General features: G+C 42.8%; 1 protein-coding gene across 1 annotated transcript; it reads left to right on the top strand.

The window, feature by feature from the left end:
* Positions 1 to 345: 345 nt before the first annotated feature.
* scd (stearoyl-CoA desaturase (delta-9-desaturase)) lies at positions 346 to 6,000 on the top strand. Its single transcript, XM_069155380.1, has 6 exons — positions 346 to 560; positions 880 to 1,139; positions 2,210 to 2,340; positions 2,487 to 2,692; positions 4,055 to 4,287; positions 5,599 to 6,000. The coding sequence occupies exons 2-6, from the start codon at positions 908 to 910 to the stop codon at positions 5,796 to 5,798; spliced, it is 1,002 nt and encodes a 333-aa protein (XP_069011481.1). The 5' UTR covers positions 346 to 560; positions 880 to 907; the 3' UTR covers positions 5,799 to 6,000.
* The last annotated feature ends 7,100 nt before the right edge of the window (positions 6,001 to 13,100 follow it).

The following is a 13,100-nucleotide window of genomic DNA, read 5'->3' as shown; positions in this document are numbered from 1 at the left end:
AACTTTAGAATAAAGATTTTTTTTATTTATTTTATTAATACCATTTTCTTTAGGGACGAGGATGACGCGCTTGAGAAAACATCCCGTGTTTTTGTTTTTTTCCTTTAATGTGAAGGGGGCGGGGGTTCTCCGCCGCTGGTTCTGGTGTACGGCGACTAAAAAAAAACTTCCATTTGCCCCAGCTTCAATCGTTAAACACTAACGACTCGAGTCGTTTCGTGAATAATCCACGCGTGAATGGAAAACACGAAGTGCGGCTGACACGTCTAGACAAACAGCAGCGGCAGCAGCAAGCCGCTCTCCAGGGGACGTAAATATACATCTGGCTGGCCAAAGAATGAATAAAAGGTGAACAGCAGATAAACCGACAGCCAATCAGAGCGCGACCTTGAGGCGGCATCCGGGCGCTGATTGGTCAGTCGCACCTCGCGCTCCAACTCTCATTGATGCGTTCGCTGCAGAACCGATCACGCTCCCTTTCTGGGTTACTGTACTTTTAAACCAGCTCCTGTTCCCGTTTCACTCACCGAATCTCGTTTCCACTCGTCTGCCTGTCTTTGGTGAGTTCTTTACGTTATTTCGTTCCCCCTCCCGCAGGTGTAATATCAGTTTTATGCAATGTCGCAGCTGCTATAAGTCGAGCATCATGGTTACATGACCGCCCCTCTTCCGTAACCACCAAGGCGCCAGCTAGCGCGAGCTAGCATTTTTTTTTAAATTAAAAAAAAATAATAAAAAAAAAAAAAATCAATTAACATATTGTTTATTTCATACTGCCTCATCTCGTTTGCAAAAAAAAACAAAACAACAACAACACCCGGAGGTTGACGCGCGGTTTTTTTTTTTTTTTTTTTTTCCTTTTCCATCTTCGCCGTTTAGAGAAATCACCAGAACCCGCAAAGCCACAATGACGGAGGCGGAGGCGTTGGAGAAGAAGCAGCACAAGTCCAGCAGCGGGGATGTTCTTCCAGAGGCCATCAGAGAAGACGTGTTTGATAACACATACAAAGAGAAAGAGGGCCCCAAACCTCGCAAGATCATCGTATGGAAAAACGTCATATTGATGACCGTCTTGCATATAGGAGCCTTGTACGGCGTCTTCCTCATCCCATCAGCAGCTCCTTTGACCTTGCTCTGGTGTAAGTAACACAAAAAAAAAATCTACCTGTTACAGCATTTCTTGCACAGTTTGGTTTAAATGTGGCTTTTTCTTTTGGAGGACATCACATTTTTTTTTTTTTTTTTTTTTTTTTTTTTTTTTTTTTTTAAAGCAGTTGTTATGTCAGCAGCCCGGCCCACTTTCTCACCACTGGTGAATGCAAAAAAAAAAAAAAAAGAAAAAAACGAAAAGAAAAAAAAAAAAAAAAAAAGACGTGGCTGCATAGATCCTCCCAGTTCCCCTGCATGTGTGGCGGATTATCCACCGGGCATATATCACCAGACATTTAATGCATTCATCTTAAAAGCTGGAGGGAAGCATGTGACAATAAGCTCTTATCTCTTAAACGGGACAGCCCACCTGTCCTGTTGTTTTTTTTAGGCAAAGTCACTGTAAAAGGAGTGCAAGGCCGTTGAAGAGCAGCACGTTCATTTACATAAACCTGCACGTCTTTTTTTTTTTTTTTTTTTTTTTTTTTTAAAACCCACTTTGTTTTAATTCAAAACAAAGGTTGCACTGCTGAATAGATGGGTTTTTTTTAAGCTTCTTTTCATTAACGGATCCATCGCGTAGTTTCATCCCCGCAGCCGGTGTCAGATATCGGCGATCACTCATCGCGGTCCGTTGTCACAGTTCTGCGTGACACGCTTCGTACTGTTTGTTCGTCGGTCATCTCGCGTGGGGCGAAGCGGTTGCAGACCGGTCGAGCCGAAAAAAAAAAAAACATTTGATAAACACGCTGCCTTCGGTGAAAAGGGGAAAAAAAAAACCAAAACATACGGTACATTAATACTTTATGCTTTTTGGAAAACGTATTTGACCATTTAAGAGGGGTCATTCCCGTCTAGTCACAGACATGTTATGACGTCTCACGGGCGACCGTCCCCCGTGGTGCATCACCTGTTGCTCAATCTCCTCCCGAGCTCTGACAGCGTTACCGAAAACGCCTCGGCGCGCAGCGTTTAGCGAGCGCTCGGCAAAGCGCTAACGACGCGAGCAGACGAGCAGGACGCGGTCAAATTAATTTGCTGATGTGTTTTCTCCCCACAGCTGCGCTTTGTTTTTTCATAAGTGCTCTAGGAATTACCGCCGGAGCTCACCGCCTGTGGAGCCACAGATCCTACAAGGCCACGTTACCTCTGCGGATCTTCCTCAGCGTCGCCAACTCCATGGCATTTCAGGTACGGAAACGAGACGCGGGTCCCGAAGAGCCGGCCGTCGGGGACGCGCGTCCCCGCCGCGAAACTGATAGAAAACGCGCAACGGCGGTTCTCGTTTATTCTGGCGGCGTTCTTGTGTAACGTCCCGTCTTCACTCCAAACCGCAGAACGACATCTTCGAGTGGGCTCGGGACCACAGGGTTCACCACAAATATTCGGAGACGGACGCCGACCCGCACAACGCCGTCCGGGGCTTCTTCTTCGCTCACATCGGCTGGCTGCTGGTGCGCAAACACCCCGACGTCGTCGAGAAGGGACGCAAGCTGGAGCTCAGCGACCTGCTGGCGGACAAAGTTGTAATGTTCCAGAGGAAGTAAGTTGCACGGGTCGACGGTTTGTTTCACGCTCGATCTAGTGGCTTAAAACATCAGCCTGGGTTTATTCAATCTTTTAAAAAAAAAAAAAGGTGCAGAAAGTAAACAAAGTAGAAGTAACAAATAACTGTCAAAGAAAAAAAAAAGGTGCAGAAAGTAAACAAAGTAGAAGTAACAAATAACTGTCAAACAAAAAAAACAAAAAAAAAGGTGCAGAAAGTAAACAAAGTAGAAGTAACAAATAACTGTCAAACAAAAAAAACAAAAAAAAGGTGCAGAAAGTAAACAAAGTAGAAGTACAAATAACTGTCAAAGAAAAAAAAAAAAAAAAAAAAAAAGGTGCAGAAAGTAAACAAAGTAGAAGTAACAAATAACTGTCAAACAAAAAAAACAAAAAAAAAGGTGCAGAAAGTAAACAAAGTAGAAGTAACAAATAACTGTCAAACAAAAAAAACAAAAAAAAAGGTGCAGAAAGTAAACAAAGTAGAAGTACAAATAACTGTCAAACAAAAAAAAAAGGTGCAGAAAGTAAACAAAGTAGAAGTAACAAATAACTGTCAAAGAAAAAAAAAAAAAAAAAAAGGTGCAGAAAGTAAACAAAGTAGAAGTACAAATAACTGTCAAAAAAAAAAAAAAAAAAAAAAAAAAGGTGCAGAAAGTAAACAAAGTAGAAGTAACAAATAACTGTCAAACAAAAAAAACAAAAAAAAAGGTGCAGAAAGTAAACAAAGTAGAAGTAACAAATAACTGTCAAAGAAAAAAAAACAAAAAAAAAAGGTGCAGAAAGTAAACAAAGTAGAAGTACAAATAACTGTCAAAGAAAAAAAAAAAAAAAAAAAAAAGGTGCAGAAAGTAAACAAAGTAGAAGTACAAATAATTGTTAAACAAAACAAAAAAACAAAAAAAAAGGTGCAGAAAGTAAACAAAGTAGAAGTACAAATAATTGTCAAAGAAAAAAAAAAAAAAGGTGCAGAAAGTAAACAAAGTAGAAGTAACAAATAACTGTCAAACAAAAAAAAAAGGTGCAGAAAGTAAACAAAGTAGAAGTAACAAATAACGGTCAAAGAAAAAAAAACAAAAAAAAACGAACCCTCTTCCACCTGCTACAGTAAATCCACCAACCGCTGCAGAGCTGCGTCTGCAGCGCAGGGTTGCATTAGTCATCCCGGTTTATGCGGGTTACCGACATGTCAACCGGGCGCATGTCGAGGACTCGGCGAAAACCGTGTCACGAGGGCAGAAGTAAGGAGGTGAACGATCCCTCGCCTCGACATGCCGCTCATTCCTGCGTAATTTGCATTTCGCACTTAAGTAAACAGGCTCCGTTTTACTTCCCGCCCTGTCTCGTCGCCTCCCAACAGGTACTACAAGATGTCCGTGCTGCTCATGTGCTTCTTCGTCCCGATGTCCGTGCCCTGGTACCTGTGGGGGGAGTCCCTGTGGGTGGCGTACTTCATCCCGGCCCTGCTGAGGTACACCCTGGTGCTGAACGCCACCTGGCTGGTGAACAGCGCGGCTCACATGTGGGGGAACAGGCCCTACGACAAGAACATCAACCCCAGGGAGAACAAGTTCGTCACTTTCAGCGCCATCGGTAGGAAAAACGCGCGCGCGCACAAACGCACAAACGCACGCTTTTCACCCAAACAAACAAACAAACAAACAAAAAGGCGGAGGAGGGAATGCTTATCCGGCGATTATCTAAATCCTGGGCGGGAATTTTCGGACAACGGCGCGAGGATTAATCCTGCAACATTTCAGACGAGACGGGCCGCCGAGATTACAGTTCGCCCCTTCGGCGTAGCGCCACCTGCGGGCGGAACGTCACGTCGGAGTTGACGCTGCGAACACGTTCCCGACACATTTGACGACGCAGCGGCTTCGAGGGTCAAATGAAGGAATCCGGCAACCAACGATGGGAAAAACCATTTATTTTACGATTGTTACGAAACAAACAAAACGACTTTTTCTGGCTCGTCCGTACATATTACGGACTTCAATACAGTAAAGGGTGAATAAAATGTCTAAAAAGCGACTCACAGGTTTGTAATTGCATAAATTCACGTCGGAAAATAAATCATTTTAAATTTAAATTAATAAAAACAAATTTATTTTTTTTTAAAAAGTCCACATATGCAAAACAATAACATTTACAGTCGTTTTATGCCTGCCTCAAAGACAACTCGGGTCGTGCGATAAATAACCGGGTGCTATAAAGGGAATCTGACGGACGAGTTAAAAGATACGGGGCCGAATATTCTAAGATGACGAGCCGCCATTCATCACAACGACAGCCTTTGTTTTACTGCGCTCGCGCATCTCGGTGAAATGTTTCTCGTTTGTTAGTTTGTCTGTTTTTTGCGACGTTACGTAATTATCTCGCGCACGTCTAAATCTCGCCAGACGGCCACGTTTCCATCGCGGTTCACCACCGTCGTGTTTCAAAAAAAAAAACCAAAAAACCTTCCCGGCGACGCGTCGCCGCGCTTCACCGGGGAGACGGCAACCCGCGACAATTCCGCCACGACCGTTTGCCCCGGTTTGCAACCAACGGGATCCGTCCGTCCCGCGCCGGTTGAAATTGACCCTCGTCTGAATCTTATTTTTGGGGGGGGGGGGGGGGGGGGGGGGGGAAACGGGGATTGACCTTTCAAACACAGCTGGGCGCGAACCCTGGTCGGACCTCGGTTTTTAAAGGGCTATAACACCAACCCAAAAAAAAAAGAAATGGCCACCTAAACATACTAAAAACGCATCTTTTCTGCATTTCCTGGTTATAAAACTGTCGACACAAATTGCAAAGTTTGAAGGTCGGGGTCGTCCCGATTTAAAAAAAAAAAAAAAATCAAAAGGTTTTTGATCCGCAACCTCAATTCTTCCCCGCCCTTTTCCTTGTGCCTTACAGGTGAAGGGTATCACAACTACCACCACTCGTTCCCCTTCGACTACGCGACCAGCGAGTTCGGCTGCAAGTTGAACCTCACCACTTGCTTCATCGACACCATGTGCTTCCTGGGCCTGGCCAAGGACCGCAAGCGGGTGTCCCGCGAAATGGTCCTGGCTCGGGCGCAGCGCACCGGGGACGGGAGCCACCGCAGTGGCTAAAGTGCCGCCGGTTTTGCGGGTCGGCTTCGAGGCAAAAAAAAAAAAAAAGCGACCGGAAGAAGCTCAACAAGTCCTTTGACAGCTATACATTTCTCATCCTCGGAGGATCAAGTCAGCTTCGTGAGGGCCTTGACCACATTTTGCTTGTTTTTTTTTTGTTTTTTTGGTGGTTTTTGTAGCTGTAACCTAACAAATTGTTCAAGATGAAAAAAAAAAAAAAAAAAAAAAAAACCAACAACAAAAAAAAAAACCAACATGTTTTTGCCGAGCTCTTCGCTTTGATTTCTAGTGTTCAGTCAGGCCGAGGTCTTAAAACCACGTTTCAGATTTTGAAGTAGATGATACATTTAAAAAAAAAAAAAGTCAACTTCATTCGACGCTGTTTTGCCACTTCGGTGTGCAATTTTTTTCATGCAAGGTCAGTCATGTAGCCGATCATTTTTATGTAAGTATTACTCGATTATTAATCCAATAACAACAGGAAGCGGAGCGCGGACATCCGGAGGAACAATATTTTAACCCATAGGGTTCAATGCTGATTGGAGACTGTTGCCTTTTTTTTTTTTGCAGTTTACATGTTTTTAACAGTTCTAGTATTTAAATTAACTTTCTGAGCGTTTTAAGAATTTTTTTTTTTTTTTTTTTTTTGGGGGGGGGGGGGGTGGGGGGGGACAGGAGTTTGAAACTTTATTTTTTTTTTTTTTTTTTTTTTTTTTTACTGGTTGTCTTTAACGAATTACAGCACGCGACAGAACCCGGACCGTCTCCTTTAAACCCGGCCGCTCCGACGCTCCGAAATTTCCCGGGAAAAACAAAAGCCGCGCGGCGCGTTTCGGCGTCCAACCGCGGTTCTCCGACCGAACGCGCAGACGAGCCCCCCCCCCCCCCCCGAGCACTCAGAAAAAGACGATAAACATGAACTGCTCGTTCAGTCGTCGTTCGACGGCGTTTTCTCACGACGACGAAAGAGACGCGTTTTAACTTCAGACTAAAAACTGCCATTTAACAGAAAATGGATCAAAGTCAAACTTGAATTGAGCTTTGGTTTTTTTTGTGTTGTTTTTTTTTTCTAACGGATGCATTTTAGTGCCGAGAGCGCGCGAGGCGTCGACAACCGTCTCTGAATCCGCCGGAGCAGGCAAAGTCGATATTGCTTCGTCGCGCTACATGATTGTAGAATATTTCCTTTTTTTTTTAACATCGGGGGGGCGGGGCTCCGCAGCAGAGATCTCATTGGTCGGCGTAGCGGCCAGGGTCAACGCGACGAGTTCCGGCGCTCCAGAACAACGCGCCACCCAATGCATGGCCACGTACCGTAGTAGGTGTCGTAGTGAGGTGTCGTACCGGTGACCGCGACGGCAGAACCGCGTCGCGTTTTTTTTTGTTTTTTTTGTAACGTACCGTGCAGCCGCAATCGCTTTTTGGATCGCCGGAACTGTCGCCGCGGCGATTTCCGAGACCGGGGGGGGGGGGGTCCGGTTTCCCTTTCGATGTCCCGCAGAGGCGATTTTTGTCATCGCAAGACTTCAACGTACATGTTTATCTTCGATTCTGGTGTGCGGAATGCTTATATTGTCAATGTATTTCTTTCTTTCTTTTTTTTTTTACATTTTTCCCTGCGGACTAAAAAAAATCCCATCGCTGAACCAGATGTTTCTGCGTTGCAAGATTCGGCGGACAGTCTCGTAAAAAAAAAATATATATGTAAAAAAAAAAAAAGAAAAAAAAAAAGAAAACATCAAAATGGAGCACCTATTTATTTCTTCCCGAGAGTCAGGATACAACCTAATGCCTTATGACTTGCGTTCATTCCTTCACGCCCTGCCAAGTGAAGACAAAAGGTTCGAGCACCGCAAAAACAAAATCCCCGAGTTCCATGTTTACAGGCTGAAGCAGCAGTCGGGACGCATCGGTTTTGTTTTTTTTTTATATTCTGACTAATTTAGGCCGACGGGTGGCGTGAAAACACCGAGGTGCTCCAAACACAAATATCGGTTCATTTTGAGAGAATCCGACGCAAACTTAACAGCCGCTGCGAATGTTCCGCGCGTGAGATCCGGGGCCCCGACGGGCGGACGGACGGGCGCCGGCCAGTCGTCGGCAACGCCCGTCGCGGCATCGCGGAAAACTTCCAAACAAATGTGCGCTGTCGGGGAGGAACCACCGAGAGCATCGTCGGAGCGCACCTATCAAACTCGACGGCGTCACAAAGCCATGCAAACCAAACTCCTGCTGTCCAGCGCGCCAAAATCAGCATTTTTTGTTTTTTGTTTTTGTTTTTGTTTTTTTTTTCCTAACGACGAGGAGGATCGAGAGGCTTTCAGTCTGATCATGTCAAATCTCAACTGTGTTTTATTCTGTAATAAAATTCATAATATTTTCAATACACTCGTAATTCCAATAACAGTTGTTGCTCTTCTTTTTTCTTTTCTGTTTTCAATCACTGCGTCCCAGCATTATCTGATACACGTTTGTCCTGCACATAAGTCTCCACTGACTGAAGCTTCGGTTACACACAGCCATGTTCCTGTAGAGATCCTTGTCGAGAGTTTTTTTTTTTTTCCAATTGACCTTAAGTGCAAATTTAAGCACATACATGACAGCTGGACCTTGTTTTTAATTTAAGATAAAAAAAAAAAATTTTTAGTTTGCTTTCAACGGGAGCAAGCCACCTGCAAACGAGAAGCATTCTGTCTTGATCCTGTCGGGGCTTTTGGTAATTAAAACGTCTACCGGGGATTGAATATATCGCACAGCGCTGACGAACACGCCGGCGGTTTGAATTAAGACTTCTGTTATAACTGCAGTCTTCAATTCGGAGGTTGGAGGGAAAACTCAAGTTTTATGTCATTGTAAATCTCGTGTTTTGGAGGTCCACCTGAGGGCTCTCGAAGTTTTACATATGTTTAGTAAAACAAACAATTGATAAGACTTTTTTTTTTTTTTTTTTATTTAGTTGCCATTTTTTGGCGATTCGCACGTGTTGTACTTTAACGAACTCCTCCCAGGGATTTTGTCGGACCGACTTGAAATTGAGTCTGCGCCCTCTTGACATGTTTGGAATTAAGAGTTATCATAAGAATTTGTTTTCGCCGATCGGTGCGCCCGTGGCGTGTCGTCCAAAATAGGATATAAAAGTCACACTATAGCGCGTCCAAAAAGTGACCCAAAAATGACTTTTAGGTCTTTTTAGGCTGTAGTATGACTTTTTTTTTTTTTTTTTTTTTTTTTTTTTTCACAATTTGGATGACACGCTATAGTATGATTTAAAAAAAAAAAAAAAAAAAGTCATTACAGAAGGTGGGGAGTCGAACCCCCAAACAAGCCATACTATGGCATATTGTTCAAAAAATTACCTCCATTTTCAAAGTCAAAAATGCCTTATGACTTTTTTTTTTTTAAGTCATGACAAAAGGGGGGGTGGTCAAATCCCAAACGTCCAGGCTGAGAGGCAGCAGTGCTAACCACTGCGCCACCAATCTTCCCAGGAGTTAGGCAGCATTGTGACAGATCTTTGGCTCACCGCAACCTATAACTCCACCTCCCACAAATATTCATTCAAGTGCGACCAAAATTGCCGCAGACATTCTTTGGATAGTAGATGTACGTGTTTTCAAGGGCGTCTGCGGTGATATTAAATATCTTCCTGTCATGTTCAGTGTGTGCAGAACTTTTTCAATTTCTCCAAACGTTTCAACTTCACTAAAAGCTAAATCACCATCAACGGGTGGGATCTGAACCCTTAATAGCAACCTTGGTGGAGTCGAATCTTTTCCCTGTTGAGTTAACCAGGCTGTCGGTTGAGTCACTGGAAAGCTCCGAGTGAACTCCGGTGCCGCAATTAGTTCTCCGGCGACGAAGATATCAGCGACATCAGAGTGACGTAACACTCTAGATTTACTCAGCAGGGATATTTGTGTTTGCAGCTGCAAGAAAGAGGAAGTAAGTTAAACGTGCAACATTTTCTACAGTTTGCAATGGAATTTGTATTGATGTTAAAAGATGGAAAGCACTTGATGAAACGACCTCACGAAGACACGGGTTCGAGTCCCGCCGAGGTCACACGCAAGGTTCACGGTTTACTGAGGGCGAGTCCCCTTAATAAGCCACACGGTTCAGAGAGAGAGAGAGAGAGAGCGAATCCCTCTAAGGGTAAGCCACGTGGTTCACGGAGGGCAAGACCTCCTAAGGGTAAGCCACACAGGTTTGGGTTTGTACGTGCAGTCCTATTAATACCAAACCAAAGGTCAACTACAAAATAAAAGTCCAAAAGTGGCTTTCTTTTTTTCACATTTCGGACATGATATAGTACGACACAGTGGTGTTCGAGCAGTTGCCTCACAGTGGGAAGTAACTTGAGGTGTGTGATGTCAGTTCAGAAAAAGGTCATACTCCAAAAAGTCATGAAAAGTCGTCCAAAATATCCAAAGCATGTCGTCCAAAATATCCAAAGCATGTCGTCCAAAATATCCAAAGCATGTCGTCCAAAATATTCAAATAAAAGTCATCCAAAAAGTGACCCAAAATTCATTTTTTTTGTACAGAGTATATAGTATATTGTGTAGAGTATATATATCATAGTGTGGTATATCCATAGTATAGAGTATAGCCGGGGCGATGCGGCTAAGTGTGATGTTCGGCCGTGACACAGGAGGTTGATGTTTTAAGGTCAAACGATGCTCCAAACCTCGTGAAACTTTGCACATGCGTCAGGCACCAACTTTCATGAGTTTTTGAAGATGTTTAAGCCGCCAAAAAAAGCCTTTAAAAAAATAAATAAATAAAAAAAATAAGAATAAGGAACAAGATCGAGAAAAATAAATAAAACTGCAAGCGGGAATATGCCGCGTCGGGGAGCCGGCGGCCCCGACCCGCTGGATCCCCGACGTGAAGCTGCGAGGGCCCGCATATCACTGCTTGCAGTTTTTTTTTTAAATCATTTTTCTATTTACTAAACCGAGTTAAGTAAATGACCCTGAACACTTCGCCCAGTACTGTTTTTTTGTGAGGAATGAAAATCTGCAGTTTTTATGGTAAAACTCCAACAGGACTTGTTTTGGGGATTTTCTGTTCCCTGGCTTGCTTTTTTACCTTCTGTGGTAAAGTCCTCTGCTGACTCAAGTGTGCGAGTCAAATATATCCCCTATTTAAGACTGCAGTAATATGAGCTGCTGCCGGGTTTACACAGGGCCAAGAGGAATGTGGGGCCAGTGTGTTGACCAGATGCCGTGTTGTATGACATCACACCTTCTCAGTGCTGGGCAGTATGTGAGTATTGTGAGTCAAAGAAGTTTATGATTCATTCTGAAATTTGATGGGATTTTTTTTTTTTTACAGACAATTGGTCCATTGGTGGAGCGTTTAAGACATTTTCGAGCATAAATGCCAAACATCCACTGGTTTCAGATGTGAGGATTAACTCTGTGTCACATAACAGTAAATCGTATATATTGATTTACGCTATTTTGGTCAGACAGTAGCCTATATGCAATTTAAAACATCACTTTGGGCTTTGTGGATTAAATATATGCATTTTTCACTTTTTGCTGATATATATATATATATATATTTTTAAAACAACAGTTTACTGATTCACTGTATCATCTTAACTTAAATTAGATACAGCCCTCAAGTGGTGGAAAACATCCGACAAAGATCCTTTAGTAAAAGCAGAAATGCCACAAGGTACAAATCCTCTTTTACAAGTAAAAGTTTTGCAACTTTGTGAAACAAGTCAGATCCTCAAAATGCACTTAAAAGATCAAACTTAAGTACACCATAGAAATACAAGTCACTGAAAACTACTTCAGTATCAGAATAAAAGTACTCACAATGCAGAATGGCCCATTTCAGAATAAAGTATATAATTATTGATGTAGCTATTTATATGTAGCAGCTGTAAAAAAAAAAAATAAATAAAAAAATAATAAAAAAAAAAAGTGTGTTACATTGAACCCCTTTATGCTGGTTGCTTATTTGCAGACTAGTGATACAATAATAATGTTCATATTTTGTATCAGGGTGGGAATCTGCCAATAAATAAATACATTTAAAAAAAAAAAAGCACATGTATCTCATACACGAGGTGAAAAGGAAGTACTTCAGTAAACTTGAAAACTTTGCACCATTAATGACAGATTTCTGGCAGGACTCCGGTATCTCCTGATCTTTTCTCACGTCTACTTTAATACATCCGGGTTTCAGTCGAGAAGTCTGCTGTTCTTCCATAAACGGAGAGAACAGCATGACTCAGGGCTGCTGCTGCTGCTGCTGCGGTGGTGGTGGTGTGATCGGTGGTGAAGTTGCGTGATATTATCGTTACCCCTGGCAGACGTGACCAAGGTTACTCTAGTTCAAACCCCCCACCCACTGCTCCCTCCTTCCCTCCCCCCAAAAAAACATTCATCAGGCAGTTCCCAGCGTCTGACCTGAAAGCGGCCAATCAGCGGCGAGGGCTTGACGTCTGATCCCCCCTGGACCAATGGAGGGAGGGCGGGAGATGCACCTGTGTCAGCTTGCAAACTTTCCCCTACAGCCTCAGGCTCTCAATAAAATGAATAAGTTACACAACGCTTTAAATTCCTGACAGGAATAATAATAAAAAAAAAAAAAAAAAAAAAAAACCAAAACAAAATCGTAAATGTAGACATTGATGCATTCACGCGCGTTTCTTGAAAATAGGAAAACGGAGATGCAGCTTTAGTTTCCCTGTGGGCGTTGATGCAGACAGCACTGTGTGCATGAGTGCCCATAGCGGCCTGTTGAAGGTGCACAGGGCCTCTGAGAAGAAACACATGGTTAAACACAGAGCCATCTACTGTTCATCATGAAAACTACCGGGGATAGAAAATTAAAAAAAACAAACCACACAAACATGAACAGCATCAAAATGAAGAAAGCCACAAATTATTACAGGAACACGTGGAAGAAAAATCGACCTAAAATAAAAGTTCTTATTGTCCCATGTTCATTTTAGTGTTGCACGTTCAGATTTTTAACATACTGTTGTACATGGTTGTACAGTTTAACCCATTATGATACTGTTATTGCTTGTCATATGTAGTGTATGTAAATATTAGGGGGAAAAAACAGTCAAATAAATGTGTTTATGAGCTTGACCTAACCTAAAAAAAAGAAAATTCCCCTCGGGGATTAATAAAGTAACTACCTAACCTAACCTAACCTAACCTTGCTTTAAGGGCTCTCGGTATGATCCACTAAGAACATATTGATAGGAAGAGAATGGCCAGCTGCATCTGTTCCACTCTAAATTAACATATAGTGTATATCAATATGTTTATA

The sequence above is a fragment of the Embiotoca jacksoni genome, unplaced genomic scaffold (genome assembly GCF_022577435.1).
Source record: "Embiotoca jacksoni isolate LCO1_2020_lvr unplaced genomic scaffold, fEmbJac1.0.p SCAF_20, whole genome shotgun sequence".
Classification (NCBI taxonomy): domain Eukaryota; kingdom Metazoa; phylum Chordata; class Actinopteri; family Embiotocidae; genus Embiotoca; species Embiotoca jacksoni.
The sequence above is the reverse complement of the archived record's forward strand: the minus strand, read 5'-3'. Positions and strand labels throughout refer to the sequence as shown.